This window comes from Haliotis cracherodii, unplaced genomic scaffold (genome assembly GCF_022045235.1).
Source record: "Haliotis cracherodii isolate W230 unplaced genomic scaffold, xgHalCrac1.p SCAF_9, whole genome shotgun sequence".
NCBI lineage: Eukaryota > Metazoa > Mollusca > Gastropoda > Lepetellida > Haliotidae > Haliotis > Haliotis cracherodii.
The window spans coordinates 5419861-5445683 of NW_027266343.1; the positions used below are offsets into that span (position 1 = coordinate 5419861).

Genomic DNA, 25823 nt, shown 5'->3' on the forward strand with positions numbered 1-25823 from the left:
TTTGCCTATATACCTATTATATATGAGCCGTGTTGCCGCCTCGGGCGGTGTGTTGGGTAAAGGAAGTGACGGGTGATAATCACTTAACCGTATACATCAACCATGAAGACACGTAGCGCTCAGACATGGCCTCTGGCATGTCATAAACCATTTGGTTCATTACACACACAGAGTACAGACACGGATGTGGAAATGCAAACGATGAGCAAATCAAGATACGTGCATACCTGATAATTATTTTAAAAAAAGTGTTTATACCCTTTATATTTTTGTGTGATATATATATATACATCGACTTTGGTCAGCCGTTTTACGATTCTGTTTTCTTTGTTTTAGTCTTACCCATTTATGAGCCAATGATAGATGCGATAATGAAGCCATTTAAGAAATTGTATTTGAATTCGAAATTAACCGTTTCTCATTCTAGATTATTATGTCTTTTTGCTTGAAAACATGTCTCCTAGACCATATTATGGCATAAAATGTGAAATAAATAAATATCGTTTCAACCAATATTCAGTAACACATATCAATAAACGATATGGTTAAATGAACTATGAAAAATAATTCTTATACATTCCTTATTCGAATACATCAGCCTTTACTTTAAAAGGACAAATCAAACAGGGGGAATTAACTCTAATTATCGCAAGCCGTAAGGGGAGGTAAGCGCATTGGGCGTGTCTGAGTGAGGAAGAAGCGGTGTTGTCCAAACAGCAATCACGAAGCATGGCTTGCGAGCAATTTCAGCAGCATGTTAGTTAGCAGACGGTCCCCGATATGTGAGATGTCCTAAGGATTTGTAACTTGTGGGATGGAGAGGTCTGTATATTTTAGATAATGTTTAACGGCGATAAGACAAACTCGAATGCCGGAAACGTGACGTCTGCTTGCATTGAATTCGGATGATGCATTGATGGGTTATCGGCGACAAAAGTTGTCAAGCTGGCGTCGTTGATGGTGGGGTTGTTTGTTGAGCACATACTGACTCCCTTGCACACCTGTTTACGCTGTTATATCTGGGTCACTGTATACACCCATATATGTATTTATTTAATGTACTTTATGTGAATGCGATGAATATGCCAAGCTGGAAACCTTAGATCTATGAGGATGTTTTTATTTGAGTCAGTTTGATTTAACACAGATTGAAACTGAAAGGTTGTTTTGAGGTTAGGGTGGGACAAATGACATTTAAGTTAATGAGTTGAAATCTATGTTTGTTTAACTGAAGTTAAAATGTTCTTTCTGACATCAGAACTGTTCCATGATATGCATTTCATAGTTTCTATTTGAACTAAAAAAGGTATTAAAAATCTTGAAAATTTGGGCTCTTTACTCTAGGTTAGGATCAACTGGCAGTTATAGCAAGTTGAATTGAACACCCTTGAACCCTGCTTTGTTTGTTTGTTTGTTTCTAGCTCAATTGTTTTATGAATATCAGTGTATAGGCTTAAATGTGTACCCTAATATTAGCATTAAGTCAATAGGGTACATTCAGTAGGAATGGGGATTCCTCTCTCATATATAAAGCTTTCTGTCTGTGTTTGTTTCTAGCTCAATTGTTTTATGAATATCAGTGTATAGGCTTAAATGTGTACCCTAATACCGTATTCGACGTAATAAGCGCCCCGCTCTAATAAGCGCCCACGGCAACATTCGCTAAGATATTGGCTAGTAAACAATCCCAATGAGCAACCCTTCCGATTGATCAATGTACACAAGACTTATTTATTCGCGTATAATACGCACTCCTGTGTTATATGCACCCTTAGTTATGGGCATTTAATTCTGGAAAATTTTATCTGTCGTACATAAACATTTCAGGCTGTCAGCATAAACCACAAAATTTATCTTTTTCACCAAAATAACGTTCTAATAAGAGCCCCCTATTTCTAATTTTGAGAGCGCCCTGTGCGCTTATTATGTCGAATATGGTATTGACATTAAGACAAGAGGGTACATTCAGTAGGAATGGGGATTCCTCTCTCATTGATAAAGCTTTCTGTCTGTGTTTGTTTCTAGCTTAATTGTTTTATGAATATCAGTGTATAGGCTTAAATGTGTACCCTAATATTAGCATTAAATCAATAGGGTACATTCAGTAGGAATGGGGATTCCTCTCTCATTGATATTAGTGATAAAGCTTTCTGTCTTCAATAGACAGATAGTAGCCCATATGAGTTGAACTGAGGAGTACATGAAGTGCTGGTTTAGACGCGACTCAGGTGGAAATCTTAGCAACATGTCAAGTCGTTATCATGCCACTTTGTTCGTCTGCTCCCACACCTTTTATGATGTCTGTCAATCAAACAGTCAATAATTACCTCTGTGCTGAAGAATGTCTTTACATCAATGGTCTAATGGTCTACATAGTCTCGTGTCCAGGGTCTGGGGCTAGACAGTGTAATAACCATCATGTGTAATTGACACATTGCCTCTGTTTTATTCAGGTAATCCTTGTTCACAGGGTTCTAATCTTAACTTAACATGTACCTAGAGATACAAATAATAGCATGTATACTACCTTCCGTGACGGGATAATTTCTCAAAGGATGGGTGAAATACAAAGTCAACCTGTCCTGTGGACAGTCGTTTTTTTCTGTGAATAAGTAATACATATCGCCATGATGTCTATTGTGTACAAAAACTAAACTACCCTAATTCATGTTCGAAGTAATAGACAACAGAAATAGATGTGCATAAAATGTTGGACTGGCAACTTTTGACAAGGACTGGTAAGATTTTCAAGAAGCCAATCCTGTGATCTGGGGTCTGCAACCGGATGTATGTTTGCTAGTCTGTGACTGGTTAAATTCAGAAAGAATTTCTTGTGGATTACCACTCTGTGTCAGATCATATTTGTAGACTAGTGAAAATATTAATAATATATAAACCCTGTTTCAGTACTTTAATTACTTGATGTAGGCTTACATACACTTGTATCTTTGGTATGTGCTAACTGGGTGAATTAATTGAAGGTGAATAAGTTATTGTGGTTTTAGCCCTGTTTCTACAGTGTCGCTCGTCATACCGAAGACCAGGTTTGCAGCGTTAGAAATTGGCACTAGTCCTGTTGTCCTTACCCAACTGCCCAATAGTAAAGGTATCCTAAGGACTAGTAGAAATTGGCCCATTTAAAGGGTTTTGCTATATGTTATCATTATAAGGACTAGTGGACAAAAACTGTTAGTTTCTAACCCTGGGTTTGATTCCCCACGGGGGTACACCGTGTGAAGCCATTTGTCCCGGTGTCCTGTGATATAGCTGGAATATTGCCAGAAAAGCTTAATACCCAACCCACTCACCATCTGTTGGGGTCATGACAAAGACATCAAGAAATAGTTGCATTAATTGCCCTCATGTTGGCAATCAAACCCTGGTTACACACTCAAACAAAATGTTTGTTTGAGACTACTAAAAATCTTGAGAGACTAGTTGTTTTCACCTCAAGTCTAGGTATTACATCTATCACAAGTCCACAAAGGAGCTGTGGACAAGTAGGATATCAGTGGTAGAAACTAACAGTTTTAGTCTACTAGTCCTTAAATTATAGCATATGGCAAAACCCTTAAAAAGGGCAAATTTCTACTTGTCCTTATGATAACTACCGGTCAGTTTGGCAAGGAATACAGGACTTGTGCCAATTTCTAACTCTGGATATTATAACAAATGGTGACTAACCCTATTTTCCTAGTGGCTGGCTACATCTTGTGAAGGCAATATTCACCATATGCACACACCTTCCAATCTTTCTATGACATTGAATCTGGGTTTTATATAAATACATCTATGGCCTATACTATGACACCCTTTATGTTTTGACCTGGTTATTGACCCTTGAAGATCCGGGATGGGATAGGTCTTCAGCAACCCATGCTTGCTGTAAAAGGCTCGCTGACTTGGTTGATGCATGTCATCGTATCACAATTGCGTGGATCGATGCGCATGATGTCAATCACTGGATTGTCTGGTCCAGACTCGATTATTTCCAGACCACCGTGATAAAGATGGAATATTGGTGAGTGCGGCGTTAACATCATTGATCAAACAAAAAAAACCTTGGTTATCATGGATGCATGCTATTTCATGTAACAGGAATCTGAGGCCTGAGTTACATGGTGTTTTCTTCTATTTGTTCACGTTGTGACTTATGACCTTTTGGAGTCAAAAACGTTTTGAGATATGCTGTTTCAAAACTATAAGGGGGCTGCTATCGATAGTAGAACAAGACCAGTAGATTTTATTAATTCATGAGCGTAAAATGTAAAAAATGAACAAGGATGAATTAATTGTGGTTAAAAAATGTTCTCTCTGCATCTTGGCAAATTTGATCAATACAATCCCCCCTCACCTCCCTCTGCCACTTTAGCCACTAGCCTGAAGCCAGGGTATAGTAAGATTCTGTTTGGTCTAAGTAGCTCAGCTAATACTAATAATACTCCATATTACACTTAGTGCTACTGAAAATGATGCTGGAAGCCATCTTCAGGCTAGTAGTGTCAACAGTTTTAGACATGTTCTGTATCTGGTTACAGTAAGTCATTAGGAGAACCTTTTATTGATAACATTGTTAAAGCTGACAAAATCTGAAGAAATCAACATCTTATCTCCCATGACCCCATTCTCCCATGGAGTCATGGGAGCATTATAGCTTTTATTACCATCCATTCAGGCTTGAGATGTGATAGTGTTAGCTGATTGTTAGCTTCGGCCGGTAACTCATGTGACTGCCAGTCCCTGTGGTCTGGCAAACGAAGTACATGTACCTTATAAATCTTTGTTGTTGAACAAAACATCAGCGATATTCAAAAAGTATTTTATTCCGATTGGAGTCAGCTTGTCTGTTACCATCAGTGTTTCCGTTTGTCTATTTGTCGTGCAAAGAAATAACATTTTGCTTTGCTTCGAGGTTAAATATATATTTGTAGCGACTTAGTCTCGAAATATTTAAAAAAAGAGAAAATTGTGACAGAACTTTGTGTGAATGACATGTAGATAAAGTTGCTTCAGAGGTGATGTCATTGCATTGAACATGATATTGATACATGACTTTTTAAAATAATATTGTTGAAAGTTGGGACTGACCAAACTTAAGGGGCACTGGTTTTTTTTAAAGTTGCCAGTGCACCGGGACTGGCAGTTTAAAAATCCAGCGGGAATACTGTATTGATATGTGCAATACACAGATTATTTTCAATTAATCAATAGTGTGACCTCATTGCCATGATTACTGCTGTAATTGTGTGTATATGATAGTGTTTGTATGTCCTGAAGGGCCTCCTTCTGTAGGGTGTATGTTGATTAGTTGTGTTCATGTAGCACTGTTTGCGATTATGGCTGTTAACATGTGCTGGTTGACTGGCCACACATAATGTCCCTAGGGTCTTCACGATGGTAGATTGCAGATGCTTGAAACTACATACACTGCTCCGCATTGATGACTTGCCTGAAGCCTAAGCCTGATCAATTCTCTGGAGTAACAGGGATTGATTTTGGTTTTCAAACTAATTGCCTTTGGAAGGTTGTTATATATTCACAATTAGGATATTTTTAGTTCTTTTCTTAAATTCAGAGATATTGACCAGTGTTAGTAATTGGCACTAGTCCTGTAGTCCTGGCCAAACAGCCCAATAGTTAGGGAATCATAAGGACTAGTAGAAATTTGGCATTTTTAAGGGTTTTGCTTTATGTTATCATTGTAAGGACTTGTGGAGTAAAAATGTTAGTTTCTAGCGCTGTTGACATTGTAAGTTAGCATTGCATTCAGTGCAATTATTAGGAATTAAATGTAAGACTTAAGGCCCCTTCTTCTAAATCATGTTTATTGGTTGGGTTGCATGTTAAATTATAGTCGTGACTACAACATGTACAAAGCCTTAACATTTAATTATAACTACAACAAAATTATTTGGAAATTGTTTCAGTTCCAATTTGGGAATTTGTATTGATATTTGCTGCATGCTTAACATCGGACCTCAGCCAGCCTAGAGAATCCCTGGAGTAACTTAAGCTATCATTTCAATACCAGGAACACGTACCGCTATGTCTTGGAGTTCTCTGTGTTCAGAAGGGTTGGTTGCTTGATTTGTTGTTTAACGCCGCACTCAGCAATATTTCAGCTATATGTCGGTGGTCTGTAAATAATTGAGTTTGGATCCGACAATCCAGTGGTTAATATCATGAGCATTGATCCACGCAGCTGGGATTGATGACATGTATCAACCAATTCAGCGAGTCTGACCACCTGATCCCGTTAGTTGCCTTTTACGACAAGCATGGGTTGCTGAAGACCTATAATTCTACCCCTGATCTTCAGGGGTGGTGCTCTGAAGGGCAAAGGATTACACGCTGGGCAAGTAACAAAAGTCTTGATTGACGAGTTAAATGAGACATTTACAGTTTATGACAAAACATTTTCAAGAGAATAACAAACAACAAGAGGCTATATTAATTCCATAAATGACCATCTGTCATTATTTTGCCATGTCAATGTAGAACGAACTTAAAAAAGGAAGTCCACAGTTTGTGTATGGGCCAGACACTTACGATAAAGGGAGACAATTTGCAAGGAGGTAGCTCTTAAATTACAATAGTAAACACATCCAGAGTTATCCCCCTTGCATTACAATTGAATCAAGCTCCTTCCCAGTGCATGACACCTTTGTTACTCTCTCGGTAACATCGCTGCCACCAGTGTGAGCGCGACCATTACAAGAATCTTGAAATTTGGGCTCTTTGTTATAATGTTTATACTTTTGTTTATGACTTTGGAAATGCAATCATAGTGAATATTGAAAAGGTTTACAACTGACCATATTTCCCAGATGAATTGAACTTATTGGTTGTTTGATCAGACTGGGTCAAGATTGCAGAAGAATGGAAAATCAACCAACCTCTTCCTTACATTCTTACTATACCAATTACATGATAATTATAATGAAACAGAAATTAAAACTGACAAAGAAAGAAAATAATTTAGCAGGGGAAGAATATTCGGCGTCACGGCAGTCATCACTTGTTTGTAATGTAAACATAACGGTCAGTCGGTTGCAAGTTTAACTCCAGGCATGGTTGTGGCCACCTATCACAGTGGGGAGTTTTGACTGGTGGCGACAGTATAGAGAGCTCCGTGAACGGACTATCACTGTGAGGAGCTTGACAATCGAATATGCTTGGTTGTATTCGCTTAATTTGCATTTGATGGGTGTTCAGGTCAGTTCAAGATAACATGCTCTCATCATTTTTTTAACATTGGTATAAAGTTTGTCATTTTCCAGCAGGGTATATAAATTTTTACCTTATGTCAAGAGGGTACATAGGAAAATTTGACCTTTCAGTAAGAAATCAGAAACAAGTATCTTATGGCAAGGTAAGATAACAGTCCATATGATAACACTGTATACTGACAATAAAGTCACTAGCCATTGTAGTCAAGTTTGGCCTGGTTCTCCAAACAAATCAGATTGGGAAATGTTCTTCAACTCAAATTTATCCTGTACATTTGTAGTATATTTCTGTGTAATTGGATACAGAAACAATTTTATATTACACAAAGTAATGCTCAACATGCCCTAAGTAAATTGTGTCAGCCCAAATTTAGATATCAGATAAGATTACAGAACTAACACATATGCATGTATAGGCACAGCCAAACAGATAGACCCCCATGGAAGCATGTGGACAAATTGATTCTGTTCTAGTCACAGAATTTCTCCTTAAAGTAGGTCAGGTAATAATCTTGAGTGAGTGAGTGAGTGAGTATGGTTTTACGCCGCATTTAGCAATATTCCAGCAATATCACGGCGGGTGAAACCAGAAATGGGCTTCACACATTGTACCCATGTCGGGAATCGAACCCAGGTTTTCGGCATGATGAGCGAACGCTTTAACCACTAGGCTACCCGACCGCCCCTCAGGTAATAAGACAGTGCTTTATTAGTGGATAGGTTATTACAAGAGTTGTGGGCAGCATTTGTAGATTATTTTTGCAGGTTATGTACGCAGGTAACTTATTGTTTTTGTGTAGCAGTTAGTGGTGTTCTGATAAATTAAATTCAGTGTTCGAAGTTAAGCACGAAAGTCAAAGATGACCTTCTCATGACCCCAATGTTAAAGGTCAAGGTTGAGATGAAACTTCCGGGATGAATCCCCCATTTTTTGTTTGTTGAAGATATGATATCTGAAACTCAAGTTTAGCTGTTGCCCATGTATTTGCGAAGTCCACATGATCTGTCACCATAATGACACAAGAGATTATTTCCTGCCATGTCACCATGATCATCATGATGTTAGTGTCAAGCTGTCATCACACGGAACACATACACTGCATGATCAATATGCTGTGTTTACATAATGCATGTGGCTTATCTGTAACTTGCAAACTCAGTGCTGTGAAAGGTCACACTCACTCACAGTATTGATTCCTTGTAGACCTGATGGTAGCCTCTTGGATTCAGTTACTTATTTGTCTAATAATAAGATAATTAGGCTGATTATGAGCATGCCATTGAGATGTCTGCATGATATAGGTGAGTGGTATTTTCTGCTGGTGTGTTTATGGGCAAAACAGGATTAGTTAGAAGAGACTCAGTGATTCATTTGGTGGTGTGCATGTGTTGGTTTGGAGTAGGTTTGAGTGGAAATACATTATGGAGAGGAGAGGCTTTACTAGTAAAAAGGTATGAAAAGGTTCAAGTGACAAAGCACTGTAAAGTCATTATCGCTAGCTCACTGTTATTTAAATTAAATATACGAGGGATCACTATATTTGAAAAACAAAGTCTTAATTATTTCACAAATTGTTACATTTCTGTCGTCTTGAAAAGTCATGTATACATATATGTTTCGTTTTGGTTTAATGTGCCCTCAGCAATGTTTCAGCTATATGACAGCAGCCTGTAAATAAAACTGACAAACCATTTCCATATTCATAACAAATTTCTGCTAAAAGGAGAGTTGATTGTATAATTCTGACTGTATCATGAGCATGGGTTTATGAATCATAATTTATAGTGATGACACCAGATGTTCACTAAAATGTGAGGGTATCCTGCCCCACTGGTGGCAATGTTAGTTTTGACTAGACAAACCAGTGGTTGATATCATGAGCAACACTGACATATCTAGAGTAGTATGTTATGTAATGGAGAAATCCGGAATCATTAGATCTGAGTGATTTCTCTGACTTGAACCATGTTATTGTTATGGTTGATATATTTCTCTATAACTTTGCACAATGACCTATGGTTGTGTACAGTTCTACACCAGTGAATTCCTAGACCCTTGAAGATCCGGGGAAGAAAAGGTTTTCAGCAACCCATGCTTGCCGTAAAAAGTGACTATGCTTGTCATATTATGAAAAGGCGACTATTGGGATTGGGTGGTCAGGCTCGCTGACTTGGTTGATGCATGTCATCATATCCCAATCACGTGGATCAATGCTCATGATGTCAATTTACTGGATTGTCTGGTCAAGACTTGATTATTGACAGATCGCCGTCATATAGCTGGAATATTGCTCAGAGCGGCATTAAACAACAAACCAGCCAATCCAGTTAGTCGCCTTTTACGGCAAGCATGGGTTGCTGAAGACCTATTCTACCCCCGATCTTCACGGATCCTGTGTAACAATGAGTGGTGTGACATAATAATAGCAATGTTCTGTGTAGGAAGTTTGTTTTTCTTTAGGGATGCAAATTTATGTTACGAAGTAGCGATGCTACACACTCTCAATGCCTGACATATATGCGAGCAAAGTATTATGATGGAATGCAACAATGTTCAATCTGCATGTTTGTTTTGTTTCAAATTTAGCATGGTTAAACCTACAGGAATCTTAGCCAGCTCTGTGTTGAAAACAAACAACTAACTAATCAACAAACAACTAACCAACCAACCTCAGTATCTACTGCAACATCACTAGTGTGACATCATCATTAGGATATGATATCAGTTATATTGTATCTTGAGAAGTATGTAGTAGTAACACTTTTCACATCACTTTCCAGATCTCCGTCTTGAAGATCAACATCACTGACAGCAGGGTGACCATACCGTGGATGATCGTCAAATACTCAGTGACACTGCTAAGAAGGACAGTCATGGGTATCCAGCTCCCCCCCGACATCTGCTATGGCTCCATGGCTTTCTTCATGGCTATACTCCATAATATCTTCCTCCTCTACCATGTTGACATGTTCGTTTCCGTCTACAAGATCGACAAATACTCCTTTTGGGTCGGCGAGGCAATTTTCCTGGTGTGGAACTCTCTCAATGACCCCCTATTTGGCTGGCTCAGCGATCGCCAGTATTTGAATACTTCAGCGAAAACATCATCACAGTATGAAATAGTCATGAGAAGATTCAATGCTATACAAATCAACGGTCCACTTTTTGCGATATCGTTTATTGCGTTTTGGATCCCATGGGCTTACCCCTGGCTACAGTTTGTGGTGTGCTTGTGTCTGTATGATGGCTTCCTGACCATGCTGGACCTGCATCATTCCGCCCTTTTAGCCGATTTATCCGTTTCGGCAGATGTTCGGACTAGTTTAAACTCAAGGTGCTCAATTTTTTCTGCCATGGGATCAGCATCTGTGTTTTTGTCCTACGCTTTTTGGAATAAGGATAATTTGTCATCTTTTCGGACTTTCTGTTTTATACTCGCTTGTGTCTCATTTGTGGGATTTTTGTTAAGCTCAAGTCTACTGAAAAACTATTACATAAAAAAGCACAAGGAGGAAGATGAAGAGGTCATATCAAAGGAAATGTGAGTCTTTTGTTTCTATTTTTTCTGGATTTGAAACTGAATCCAGGATTTGGGAAAGGGGAAGTAGCTGTCTGTGCAATATTTTAAATTACGAATAAGAGTCAAGTGGTCCTAGTCATCTCTGATTTTAAATTTTACGGATTTAGGGGGTCACTAGATTCCAACAATTCAGTGGCTAACCACAAGGACCCCAGGACACAATGCTGCCATTTATGTCACAAATTGAACTTATCAAAACACATGATAGAGTGACTGACGTCATTGACATGTAAACAATCGGAGCATGGCCTGACAACCAAGTGGTTGATACCATGATCCATATCAGTCTTCAATTTTCTTGCCCAGCCAAGATAAAACATTTTGACAGATAAGAATAAATGTAAACTACAGTTAACTACATTTATGACGAACACACTTATAATGAACTAACAGATATAACAAACTGTTATTGTGGTCCCAGACATTTACTGTATATTTTTGTAGAAATGCGTTATAAAACAAACAAAAATTAGTGGTCCCTCTGAGTTTGTTATAACCATAGTTTACTGCATGTTTATCTTTCAGGCTCCAGTTTCATCAGAAAATAGAAAAATTGTAAATTTTGGTTTTGCAGCAAAGACCTTGACCTTCCTGGAGGTGCACCCACCAAGTCCTTTATATCACAGCTACTCTCACAGAAAAACTTTTTATGGTTCGCTGCAATGAATTTGATACAGGTAAGCAGCTTCTTGTGATGATTATTTGACCCGTGAAGATCCGGGGTAGAACAGGTCTTCAGCAACCCATGCTTGTCGTAACAGTCGACTATGCTTGTCGTAAAAGACGACTAACGGGATCGGGTGGTCAGACTTGCTGACTTGGTTGATGCACGGTCATCGATCCCAATTGCCTGGATCGATGCTCATGATATCAATCACTGGATTGTCTGGTCCAGACTCGATTATTTACAGACCGCCGTCATAAAGCTGGAATATTGCTGAGTGCGGCGTTAAACAACAAACCAAGACTTGGGTGGGGTACAGTGGCTGTAATTGCAAAGTGGTTTTAGTGTGTCATCCGAAAGAACTTTTCTAAAAAACATGGTTATTTGTTTTGTTCAGACGCTATTGTCCCAAAAAGGCCTGTATCATTCCTTGTTGTTTAATACAGATTGTCCAAGTTGGGTGTTCACCATCTTCCCGAGGCAAGAGAGTTAACTGACTTTATAAGTCCAGTTTCCACCCTTGCCGAACTAGGCTGGAATTCCTGGGCTCGATCGTAGCGCCACCAGTGGCTATTACGAGTAATGTCCTTTCTATGCCTCTCCTATTGACCAATCAGATTCCACTTCTCGTATCACTTGCATTTGCTTCAAACAAAATGGTGGCGCCCTGTCAAGACGAACTGATCGATAATCAAGATCTATATTGTGATAAAACGAGTCTTACATCGCGAAGTGCATCAAATCATGTGAGCACCTTGATTAAAAACATGAAAATATCTGCTGACAACGAGTTGGCGGAGCACATGCTTTGCAAATCCTGCAGTCGACCGAAATCTGCATGACACTTTACGAACCGGATTTCAATTTCGGTGCGCGATTTTGATTGGACTATGCTCTTGTTAGTCCAGCCAAAATCTAACTCCATAATACCAGCCTAGTTCGGCAAGGGTGGAAACTGGACTTTTGTAGTCAGTTAACTCACTTGCCTCGGGAAGATGGGTGTTCACATGCTGTTGTTAGGCTAGGAATACCCTGTTTTTTTGTGGTTGTATTTTCCCTGCTCCCTGCTTGACCCACCAAACCCGATTTGTCTCCTTGTGAGAGGAGGTGAGGGAAAGCCCACTACTACAATATGTTTGGACTGGAGAAAAACACACAATACATTGTTTGTTGTTTGGGGAAGGGAGATTATTTTTTGTGGGCTATGCCAGACTGTTTTGTTGGTAAACACTCTTGACGTTTTTAAGATGGCATCTCTCTGGTATATCATGTATATACATGATATACTCAGGCCATGCTGTATTTATGACTTTCATGAGTCCAGAGGGGTGGTGGTTGGCCTAGTGGTTAAGGTGTTGGCCTGTTGTGCCTTAGGACCAGGTTTGATTCCCCCATGGTGTTGGTGAAGCACATTCTTGATTCTAAATGCTAAGTACTCTCTGATTATTAAAAACATAGAACAACATTAGCATATTGAGGGGGGAGATTGCTAATTCATGTACAACATGACATTTATATAATAAGGGTGAGATTAAAACTACATGACATTAACATGTGAGGTGAGATTAAAAATGTAACTTGACATTAACATGTTGAGGGTGAGATTAAACATATAAACTGACAATAGCCAGTTTAGGGTGAGATTAAACTACAAATGACTTTAACATGTTGAGGGTGAGATTAAACAAATAAACTTACAATAACCAGTTTAGGGTGAGATTAAACTACAAATGACATTAACATATTGAGAGTGAGATTAAAAATAAACATGACATTAATATATTGAGGGTGAGATTACAATTTTATGGATAAATACTTATGGTTTATTAATCCTTAATCCTTATTGTACATCTGACTTCATCCAATTGTCTGTGAGCTCTTTGTTATCAGTTATCCATCTGATATTTTTAATCAATTGCCTGTAGTTGTTAATATTTATGTGCTGCTGTCACAGCATGTCATGTATACAGGGTTAGAAATTGGCACTAGTCCTATAGTCCTTGCCAAACTGCCCAATGGTAAAGGTATCATAAGGACTAGTAGAAATTTTCCCCTTTTAAGGGTTTTGCTATATGTTATCATTATAAGGACTACAGGGTTAGAAATTGACACTAGCCTGCTAGCCCGGGGCGATTGGTAATTCCAGCGGGCTAGTCCAAATTTCCCCATTGTTTTAACATTACAAGAGCATTTTATCTTCGTCTGGGCTAGTAAAGCTTTTCAGTTTAGTTCTAACGCTGGACTAGTGGACGAAAACTGTTAAGTTTTTATATACTATATACCTCTCATCACTAGGTTGTACATTAGTCACTACAGCTTGAGAATGGTGAAAGAATCTACATCGTAATGTCGCTAATGCAATAAACCTTAAGTTGTTTTCCATTTCTTATGTTGAAAAAAGACATTTTAAACCTTTTTATATGGCTCTAATGCATTCACAAAGCCGGTTTAACAAATGTGCCCCTGTCATCTTCCACAAGTGATGATATATAGGCTGTTTCAAGTATGACAGGCCATCAGGAGGGCTGACTGTTTTGCAGCTGTGACAGCCGGGGGCAGTAGCCGAGCAACACAACATATAATATGTAGGTGCAGAGCTCCAGATAAGCTTTTGGTGTTGTGGGTATTTTACCCATGCATTTTAAGATCATTTGGTATCAGTAATTCTATCTGGGTATTCAAATTTCTTTTACCCACTAGTTTTTACACATGTGGGTATTTAAGTTAAATATTTAAAAACACTATTCATCTAGTCCCTGCAAACTGGTGTCGTATGGGTTCGAGAGCTTTATAGTACTCAAAATTACCACGATACTTCCATAAAAATGTGTGATGGCAAATGATCATGATGTAACTGTCATCGTGGAGTTTGGCAAGGTTGACGGGATATAATTTCAAAATAAGTTGCTGATTTGTTAATCAAATACGCAGGGTTACTTCACAATATTTTGATGATACCCACAAGTTTTATTTTTGTAGTGTATCTGTAATGTTCGTTGCGTATTTGATACGCTTGGATTTTATTTTACTGCATATTTCTGCAAATCTGATGCATATTAGCAGCTTATCTGGTGCTCTGTAGGTGCAAAGGAATTTTACAAGATAATGTATGCTAGGTTAGGAACTGCACTCATAGTCATACTGACAGAAAATAGTATGGAACAGGTACTTGGTATTATGGTAGATTATATACACATGTATTTCCAGGATGAAAATTGGGACTTGATACATGTATGTTTTATCTAAAGAACTGGTTATACTTTAACATTGACACTGACAGAATTTTGGGATACAGAGTTCTGTATGCTAACTAGGTACCATATACTATATATTTTGTGCTAGAATTAATTCCAGCCATTTGACAATAAAGTGAGGGTCAATTTTATTTAATGTTTGTGTTGTGGGGATTCTTAAAACGGAGTTGCCAGCAACCTGTTAGAAGTAATAGCTGGTTTAGGACATCTCTTTGTTTGAAGCCTAGTTATCAAGATCTTCTCAGCTCACTTCCGGTACAGACATACCCACAAAGTGAAATGAGTTGTATGTCTGTCTCACTCACTCACTCACTCACTCACTCACTCACTCACTCACTCACTCACTCACGCACTCACTCACGCCTCCGTGGTCTAGTGGTAGATCTTCCGCCCGGAGAACGGAAGGTCCGGGGTTTGATCCCCGGCCGCGTCATACCAAAAGACGTTAAAAGATGGTCCTTGTTGTTACCCTGTCTGGCGCTCGGCATTAAGGGGCTTAAACAAATACTGGTTGGCTTGGCGTCAGTATACTGTGTCTGAGTGGGGTATTCATGTTAGACTGTGGCATGGTGTCTCAGTGAGCTAGCACTATAAATCCGCATCAGTCCGGACTAGTACAAGCAGCCACACACACGTGCATGCATGTCACAATATAAGTTCAATAATCTTGGACGCGACGCTAAACCCAATTTCACCTCAGCTCACCCACCCACTCAAGTTCTTACTCACTGTTTCAGGTTTTTCACTGTCACTTCAACAGCAACTTCTTCCCCCTGTTCCTGGAGAACCTGCTGGGAGATGCCATCAGCCCCAGCACCGGCTCCTTTCTTATAGGTGAGAGAAATAGCTGAACAGTGAAACCTTGTTAATCTGGACCCTGTTAATCCATCTTCTGGATCATCTTGATGGGAGCCTTTACATGTAACATTATTCCATACACTTGATTTATGATTTTGAACTCTGGATGATTTCCCTTGGACTGGTACTGTTCAAATCAACAAGGTTTCACAGGGTACAGATGGGGCTTATTATGTTTGTGCTAGTGCCTCAGGGATTCTTTTGACAAGTAGCAAGGATCACACCAAAAAACATTAAGAGATGGTACTTGTTGTTAACCTGCCTATCGCTTGGCATTAAGGGGATGAAACAAGGACTGGTCATCTCGGAGTCAGTATACTGTGTTTGAGTGGGGTATTCATGTTAAACTGCGCCAGAAATCCGGAGTTGTACAGGCAGGCCAGCACACACGTATGTCTTTTAAGTGCTATTATCCACCACCAGATAATATTTAGCAGACATCCCTAATTGTAACGAATGTAACACATGCTTCTCTCTGCTGCAGGTATCTCGTTTGTAGCGCCACACATCAACAACCTCTACTTCCTTCAGCTGTGTCGGAGGTTTGGTGTGTACTCGGTCATCAACTTCCTGTTTGTCGTGAAGCTGACACTGAGTATCATCATGTTGGTGGCGGGTCCGTCACAGATATGGCTGTTGTGTGTCTATATTGCAAGGTAAGTTGCAGTCAGGGTTCGAAACAGCTGCCTGCCCGCCTGCCAAATGCCAGTGACTTCTAAATTGGGCTAGTAACATTTCCGTTAAGCTGGCCTGACTGTCCAGTTGAAAATTTAAGTCAATGCATATTCATTTTACAAATCATCAATTATTTAGGGCTGGGATGAGTCCATATTTACTACCCGGGTACCCGACCCCCTATTACCTGACCCTACCCGGGTACCCATTGTAGGTCTCATGGTTGGGAACAAACTGTCTGATTGGGAATTGTTTTACTGCAGCCCTGGCCAAAACTATTTAAATACATGTATCAAACATGTATGAGTCCTACTCAGGACCCACCCGACCCGAGTTACCCGTCCCAGACAAACGTAGAGCACCAAACAGCTTCAACGTTGTTTCGTGTGATGGTATCAAAACACACAAAGTACATTCAGGTTAACACAAAATATGTAAGATGTAGCAATAAAGTAGGGCTTGTAAACTATGTTGAGGGCTTGCAAAATTATTTGTTAACAAGCCCCCAAGGCCAGTGAGCTTTGGGGACTAATTCTTACACTGGTTGCAATGCCATAATCATCTGTAGTTACTGACCCACTGATTCTTAGCAAAAAAGTTAAAATATAGTTAACCATAATCAGGTTATACAAACACTGCTCATTAATGGCACAATATTCATATAATTTTGAAGAATGAATTGATATGTGCAATGTCGTTTTTTTTACCCAGAACAAGTGATAAACCAAGAAACAAAAAGTCTTGTCTTATGGTGGGGTTCATTGTAATGTCTGACAGCAGCTTGAGATTTAGGTCACTGCCTGCCTTGCTCACTAACATTCAAAAACTAGCTTTGAAAGATGGTTTTGGCTGAAAAACACACATTTAGAAAATGTATAGAAGTGTTTGAAAAAAGTACAATCTCCTTAATCCCATCTCTTACTCTGATACATTTCATCTCTACGAGATATCTTATTCAGTTTATCTCTTTCTTATCCTTGGTATAAAAACTGAATAAAATGGGGATTGGTTATTTGCCTAGGCTGAATAAATTGAAGTGTCATCGTACCCCAAAAGTGTGGGTAGGTGCTCATGCTCTCAATCACTGGTTTGCCTGGTCCAGACTTGATCACTTAAATGCTATCATGTGTCTGGAATATTGCTGGCTTGCATTAAACATCATTCAATCACCATGCTTTATATCGCTAGTGCTTGCATTTCGGTCATCCTACACTAATCCCTGGATCCATTCCCGTGGTTCTCGCAATCTTAGATTAATTGCCCTTTGTTTTCATTAACCAATTTTAAAACGAAGTTGCATGAATTTTAATGACAGTTGGATAGATGTGATCAATTTGCTAATACTCCAATAGTTTGAGTATGGGTACTAAATCGTCCCATAGTCTACCTTGAAAGGTTCCCCTCCCATAGTTAAACAAGAGCAGTCACCCTCCCATAGTCTAGCATAGTATAGTGAACATCCCTTGAACATTAGTTTCAGGCATTAACTTGATCGAACTTTGTTTTAAGTAGGAGAAAGTCCTCAATCTCGCGATTATTTTTGCACGTGAAACTTGTTCTCGGCCTAATGGCCTCGAACAAGCTTCATGTGCGAAAATAATCACGAGATTTGGACATTCTCCTATACTGAATTGCTATGCCACTCGGTCTAACAGACCAAGGTTTAGCAAAATACGAGCCTTGGCGATACAGAGGGTGTTCATTCACTGACCGATGATCTTTCTGCTCGCAGTAACCGGGTGTTCACCGAGGGCACCTGTCGGCTGCTGAACCTGGTGATTAGTGACCTGGTAGATGAGGACTATGTCATCCACAGTCGACGCCAGCCGGTTGCAGCGCTCATGTTCGGTACAGCTGCACTGGTGTCCAAGCCAGGACAGACGTTGGCCCCTCTTATAGGAACATGGATACTCAGTATGCAGACAGGTAGGAGACAGAGGAATAACACTAGAAGGAACTACATGTATCCATAAAGTTCAATAACAGTTTCTATCCAAGTAATAAATGGGTATCTGACATACCATGCAGATATTTATGATCAATTCTGTACAGGGAAATGCTGTTCTGGCATATGCATGGCTTTGAACTTACCATCTTTTGGTAACTTTGAAGGCATTCTTGTCTTTTTTGCATTCTTTATGGCACACCTGAGATAAAACCAAGGCGATATGTCTCATGTTTCATATACTATATTTTCCGTTGGCATGTCCCACTTCCTAATTCCTGAAAGCTTTTAAGACCAATGATGTAAAATTACTATGTAACCAGAATTGAAGTTTATTAAAGAATTGCCTTCCACTTTGTGCGAGTGCATTGGAGTATGAAGCTTCAAAGTGTGAGTGCCATACTGTTGGAGCGTCTGAGGTTTTGAAATTACCTGGTCCATAGGTAACAACATACAAATATGCCATGAAATAAGTGCAATCTCAGTTTTCATAAATATTGCGTTAATACCATACACGTTCATGTAAGAAACATGAAACTATTATTTTGTTATCAGTGTTTAAATCTTTTCCCACACAGGTCATGACATATTCCAGTCAGGCAAAGAGGCAGGTTCCATCAAGCTGAATTACCACGACATGGACGCGGGAACCAGGGCCCTTCATCGCCAGGGCTGCTTCCAGCTCCTTGTCTACGTCCCCATCATCTGTGCAGCATCCCAGCTGCTTGTGTGGACACAGTTCTCACTCCATGGACGCCGTCTTGCGCAGATCAAGTCACTCAGAGAAGGAGCATATAGTGGCTCCCATGTGTAGAGCAAGTGTTCAGTGGGTAGAAGGAGCGTTCAATGTGTAGAGGGAGCGTCCAGTGTTAGGAGGGAGCGTCCAGTGTTAGGAAGGAGCGTCCAGTGTTAGGAGGGAGTGTCCAGTGTTAGGAGGGAGCATCCAGCGTTTGGAGTGAGTGTCGGTTGCCTGTTACCCTTCAAGAAGACTCGTCCCATTCACATGATACAGATCGAAATCTTCAAAAATACAAACCTTTCCATATGCTTGTACAACTACACCTACCTTGGACAAAGATCCTTCCTTGTAATGTTATGCCTATGTTCTTTTCACCTGAAAATCAAACCATGTGACGGGGACATCTCCTGAACCTGACCAAATCTCACAAAAGTCCCAAATGCTTGTGAACATCACCCGAGCCATTTCAGAAATATCCAATTCTATTTGTTGTAGTGGTTCCACCAAGTTGACTATTTTTATGCTATACCTTCTTATGCTTAGGTGGAAGTCAGTAAAATGACAGAGACAGGAGTTGCTCTTCTAGTGTTTTCGAAGGGAGAAGAATTGTGATGTAATATAGAGAATGTTGTATGCCTATGTTTGTGAGCATATTAGGGCAGTGTAAATCCGTGAAGATGAAATCGTAACCAGTGTTTGAAATATGCATGGTCATAGGTCCTTGACATGATCCAACTGAGAAGATGATAGGGTCCTGAGATGAACCAGCAATAGCCTCAAACCTCAAGGACTTGGTGATCCTTATAATTTGGAACACTTGTGTCATATGTTTATTCGTACAGAGCAGGATCATTGCTGTTGGTCTCGGCAATATTCAGAGAAAAATTGTCATGCATCAAGGAATTATCGGTGATCTCTTCCTGCAGGACTACGTCCCGAGTCATGTGACCCTCAACCAGTTGACTGTGTGGGATATCTGTGATAGAAACCTTCAGTCCAGGAAACACATTTTAGTCGAGAAACATGGGAGATTTTAATGTTAAGATATGGTGAAAGATCTATCTGTCTGAATCTGTTATTTGTTTGTATGTTTTCTGGACAGGGATATGTATGTTGGTACCCACAAATACTACTGGACAGTTGGCGTACATTATCTTGCCAGATGCCCTGTTGAAGCCTTGAGGAAAGCAAGTCACATTAAACTCACATCTTCTACTCCGAGATGATACCTACCTCTCTGTGAAGATCTGACAACCTTTCCTTTGTAGGTTGTGTCAAGTGAACCTTCTAATCAACCATTCAGCGTTGAGGCTGGTAAATTCTTGGTACAATTGTAGGAATGATTCTGACTGGCATTTCTGATTTCTGTATCTCAAAAACAAACTGAAAAGGCTAGTTCCATATGTAAATATTTAAGGCTGTGCCTTTATATTGCTGTGGCTATGCGCCCTGTGGTTTCAGAGAACCGTGGCATCTATAGCCAAACAGGACAACTATTGAAGGACTACTTGTATTCTTTGTGCCACCCTGATCTTTGTCCAAATCAATTTCTGAATTGATGTGGTAAAGAAATAAAGATGCTACCTTTCAGGAAACTGACATCTAATTGGCTCAAGTATCCACACATTCTCATTTAGATTGGCTCAAGAACCCAATTGATTCTCATTTTGATTGGCCGCTCAAAGTTCGCTCTCTGTTCACCTGACCCAACCTGCTATGGCAGGGGTTATCAGATCTTAATGCAGAGAGATACCGTATCAGAGTTAACCATCTCATGTTGGCAGAAAGCAATATAGAAGCCATGTTACTGCGCCAGTGTTGAAATGTTTCTGACACAGCGCTACTGGGCTGCAGCATGACTTGACATTGTGTCAGTGAATTTCATTAGGTTAGTATTATGACCATGTTCATACTGACAAATGCATTTCATGTCCATCTCCTTGATTTTTCATAGTATGATGAAGAGCCTTACCTTTAGTGCCGTAGATGTGTGTACCTGTGTATGTGGTGCAGTACAAGGGAGATAACTCTAAATCCACATCTTGTAGTGTTCCTTTATATAGGAAATATCCGAATGTTCATTCTTTAAAACCCTTAAAATATCAACATTGTAACAAGGTAAAGATACCTTCCTCTAATTCTTAAGTATTAATTGTTAAGAATATTTGTTATGTTGTGAAATATGTTTCCGTTCTAATGATGTTAATTTGTCTTTGGTGCTTTGAATGACTGAATTTGATACATGCATAAAATGATTGTGATTAGCAGTGAATTCCAAAGTCCTCATCGTGATGTGGAATGTGTGTGTTTCCTTGGTGTTCTTGTTAATACTGTTCCTATACCAAAGACCGAGGGCACTATCCGCACAGTGTTTGTAGCACTACAATGTTCATAAGCCTATGATAAACTATATAGTTTCGATAGCGTGTAACGCTACGAACACTTTGTGGACCCTGGAAAACAGATGACTCATCAGTGTTAAAGACATGAGAACTCTCTTCATAATGTTACTTACTAATTCTCCAAAGGACGGGTATGAGGGATGTATTTGTCCCACAGGATCGGCATAATTATTCAGAGCAAACTTTTTAGAATTTTTTTATGAAAGTTATCAGATGTATTCAGTGCAATGAGAATCTCTCTCTTTAACATTGGCATTTTTTAGACTGAACATCATCAAATGTGGAGTAAGACTGAAATGTGTCATAAAGACTAATTTTCAGGAAGTGTCTCTCTAACATTTGAACATGAGTTGGTCTTTGACCCAAGTTGATTTTCATAAAATATGTTGATGAAGACAGTCCAAACCTTTGGTAAAAATATCATTTTGGGTCACAGACCTCCTCACAGTGAAACAAATAGCCATTCTTATGTATTTGAACTTGTCAAAAGTCCAAAACCTGAACATGTAAGAAAAAAAGGCTTGAGGTCAGTCTTTTGAACATGTTGCATAATTTTCATACCAATAGTTCAAAGTTTTCTGTAACTTTCAAATTGACATTTTCAGTGAGCCTTTGTCATTTGAAACAGTACAATTAGATACCTCGTCCTTTAAAAGGGAACATTTGACACCCCGTCCTCTTCTCTGTCCTTTGTTGATGGCCATGTCAGTGTCTTGAAACACTTTATTTTTTTGTTCTGTGGCCTTCTGCTTCTGTGATCAAAGGTCAGCTGACAATCATATTGTGTCAACCTCTGAGAAAGGGGAGAACCTGTAGGTTATATTTTTATATGGAGATTGATGTCTGTCAGATGATTTATAAAATGACAATGTTATTTTGCTGGTATCTGTCTCACAAGTTCCAATGATGCATGGTTTCCACCTTTGTTGAGTCAAATGAAGGACATTTATGAGATCTCAAAATATTGCCACATATTTGTTCAGTCAGATAGTCAGTTCACCTCCTTACAACAAAAGAACAGATTACAAAATGCCTCAAAAAAAACAAACAAACCACATGTATAATAGACAATTTTTCATAGATTTGCAGGCTATGTATATAGAACTGTTTTCAGCTTAAACAGGACACTGAGTAGTTGAAGCTGGTGATTTGGATCTGCATCAGAGAGATGATTTATCTAAGATTCTAGACTTCAGACCCTTGGCGGGCAAATTTGGAATAAAAATCATTATTCTGTTCAAATGTATATTTTTTAATTAAGAAGTATTTTAACATTGTATTTTAACATTGCATTCAGTGCAATAATGTAAGACTAAGCATTAATACTTCTACTGTTTATCAGGTTTTCAGTGATATGCAAATCACATGAACATGATGAATTGGGTGATAAAGGGTGATAGAGCAACAGTGTCTACTCACCTGTAAGGTCATGAATGGACTTGTTTGTTCTGCTGTTATCTCTCACAACTGTACTCGAGCAATACGATATTGATGTACTGCAGCAAGTCTTTCCTCGAGACTGTGCATGATATACAACACTTTCCTTATTGGTAATGATAACAATTTATAGGTAGAAATATTCTCTGTACAGGTGTGTGTTCATTAACTTGAAACAATCTTTGCATCTTACATCTAATAGTTGTGACTTTTGATATGTGTGAAGCATCTATTAATGTGATATATGTAAAGTATGGCCAGACCAATTTATTTGCTTTACAGATTTCTTGGTCAATATGCTATTTAGCATGTCTAGAAATATGTTGCCGGGATGATTAGAAGTTTATTTCCCAAATAATATATGGAGAAAAAAAAATATATACAAACAAATAAATTGCATATTTTCAACAAAATAAAGCATTTTTTACTCTTTGACTCTTTGAAAAATATAACTGGAGATTTAAGCCCAGGAACTGTAAAATCAAGAAAAGATCATTTGTTGATGAGTGTATGGTAGTGAGAAGAGATGTACGAGTGTTGTTCCTGAGACTGGGGGACCAGTCGTGCCATGATGGTCATCATGACAGAGATGCAACTTAACCTGATACAATCACCCCATAGGATAGCTTTAACATTAGACAAAATGACTTGTGTCAGCAGACAACTGCCCACTGTACATATTTGTTCTTTTCTGTGGTATGTAGGTGTATCGCCGCGAATAGCTGCAAAATTGCTGATGCGGCGTTAAGCAATATTCACTCACTCATATGTAGGTGTAGGTGTAGGTGAGTGGATGGAGGTGTGAGATGAATAATGTGTTGATACACTTGAACCTCTTTACCTCCAACTCTGATGGGGGGCAAGGGTGGCCTAGTCATCTAAGGCGCCATGGTTCTCTGTGCAGAGTTGCGTCCCTTGGGCACGCCAGAAACCTATGATTGTGGGTTCGAATCCCGGTTCGCCCCGATTATGTTTCTAGGTTTGTCAGCACCATACCCGTGCTCGTGGGTTTCACCGAAGTGGTAAACGTCTGAGACCTGCATCACTTCGGGCTTTCCTCCCACATTAAGCTGACACGCCATGATACAACTGGAATACTGTTAAAAGCGGCGTTAAACCCAACTCACTCACTCACTCACTCACTCCAACTCTGATGTATCAATCTCTGTTACTGTATTTTCAACAGTAGAACCCTGTTCACTGAGATATATCAGTGTCCTGACCCTGTGTAGGTGTAGGTGAGTTGATGAAGGTGTGAGATGAATAATGTGTTGATACATACACTTGAACCTCTTTACCTCCAACTCTGATGTATCAATCTCTGTTACTGTATTTTCAACAGTAGAAACCCTGTTCACTGAGATATATCAGTGTCCTGACCCTGTGTAGGTGTAGGTGAGTTGATGAAGGTGTGAGATGAATAATGTGTTGATACATACACTTGAACCTCTTTACCTCCACCTCTGATGTATCAAACTCTGTTACTGTATTTTCAACAGTAGAACCCTGTTAACTGAGATATATCAGTGTCCTGACCCTGTTAGTTCAGCTAGCATATATGCCGACCAGACAATCAACAGGGACCATAATTCTGTATGTACCCCCAAATATATTTTCAGGGCTGACACACCATATACTTTCCCGTTTTTGTAGACATGAAGTGTCTGTGTGGGAGGTGGGTAGCCCAGGTGTTAAAGCGTTTGCTTGCCATACTGAAATCCCATGTTTGATTCCCTACATGGGTGCAATGTGTTATGCCCATCTGAGGTGTCCCCCACAGCCATATTGTCGGAATATGACTGAAAGCAGCATTAAATCTAACTCACTCACTCACTTGCCATGCTATGTTCATAAATTTGCCTTATTTTTCATTATACCTGTATCACAAGTTTCAGTTAGCAGAACTCTTGTGATGTTATTAAGATTACTGTTTTCAGAGGCATATGGGTAGCAAAGAGTTTTTGAGGGTTTAAGGAATTCATTCTTCGTACCATAGACCAGGGTTCGATTCACAATATTGGTGCAATGTGTTAAGTCCATATTTGTGTTTTACTTCCCAACTGCACTGTGATATTGCTGGAATATTGATAAAAGCAGCATACCCACTGGTCTTAAGTCAAAGCTGCTCACAAATGAGCTTTAAATGCTGATTGGTATCACCTAATCTTATTTTCAAAGTCTGTTTTTGGAGATGCCAGTTTTCAAGGTCATTGACACCCTCAGGTTGATGGTAACAAGGCTCGACTGTATTTCAGATTTTTATTAATCTCCCTGATCCAACTGTTGACATTGTTTTGATATGCTTCTACTGAACAGTTTATTCTTTATATCGTCCTATTTTCAGGATTTATAGAAGAATATATTCTTGTAGTTGATTCATATTTATTTTATTACACATGTGCATGAATGAAGTGAAAGTGCAATGCTTTTGTACAGTTATGAATAATATGTATGTTTCTTTAGATTAAATTTGTGAAATTTATGAATTATTTACTAAATTTTTTTTTATTTAAATGGAAGACCTACTCAATGCAATATATATCCATGTTGTGAACATTCATACATCCTAAAAATGTTCAATAATATTTCTCATAACTTCATTTTACAGCATTAAGACATTATATTTATTAAAGCGATATGTACAACATGTCTCATATTATGGTGACAAGGTCATAAATCTCTTTGAATTTCAATCTTTTAAAAATCATTCGTAGCAAAGCTTTTGCTCATTCAACAAATTGAAGTGTACTGAATGGTTAGTTTCTCTACAGAAATGGGAAAGAAACTTGAGGCGTGATTCCTTTGGGCCCGAACACTCCATTAAAAATATGACCAACCTACCTTGATGTGTCTTAACCAGTGTATTGTTTTCGTACATTGTTAGAAGATTGATCAGTCTCATAGACCATGTGGTCTTGGTCATTATTACTGATTCTCAGTGTCCAGTTATCAGTACATTTATGTAATAACAGTGACTTTAAAATTTGAATAAAGATATATTATTTATCTCAGCACTCTATTGTTGCTACTAATTTTGAT

The 25823-nt window shown here is 39.0% G+C and overlaps 1 protein-coding gene across 3 annotated transcripts; it reads left to right on the forward strand.

The window, feature by feature from the left end:
* Positions 1-684: 684 nt before the first annotated feature.
* Positions 685-25438, forward strand: LOC139452355 (transmembrane protein 180-like). Of its 3 annotated transcripts, none has more exons than XR_011652360.1 (8): positions 685-822; positions 10011-10771; positions 11385-11487; positions 15466-15562; positions 16071-16242; positions 17994-18187; positions 18785-23488; positions 23558-25438. XR_011652360.1 is itself a non-coding variant. In XM_071233810.1 (7 exons), exons 2-7 carry the CDS (start codon positions 10062-10064, stop codon positions 19018-19020), a joined length of 1512 nt encoding a protein of 503 aa, XP_071089911.1. In that variant the 5' UTR covers positions 685-822; positions 10011-10061; the 3' UTR covers positions 19021-25438. The 3 variants fall into 3 exon arrangements, 1 of the variants encoding a protein (XP_071089911.1); XR_011652361.1 differs by lacking the exon at positions 685-822 and adding an exon at positions 8447-8531; XM_071233810.1 differs by having other exon boundaries at positions 18785-25438.
* The last annotated feature ends 385 nt before the right edge of the window (positions 25439-25823 follow it).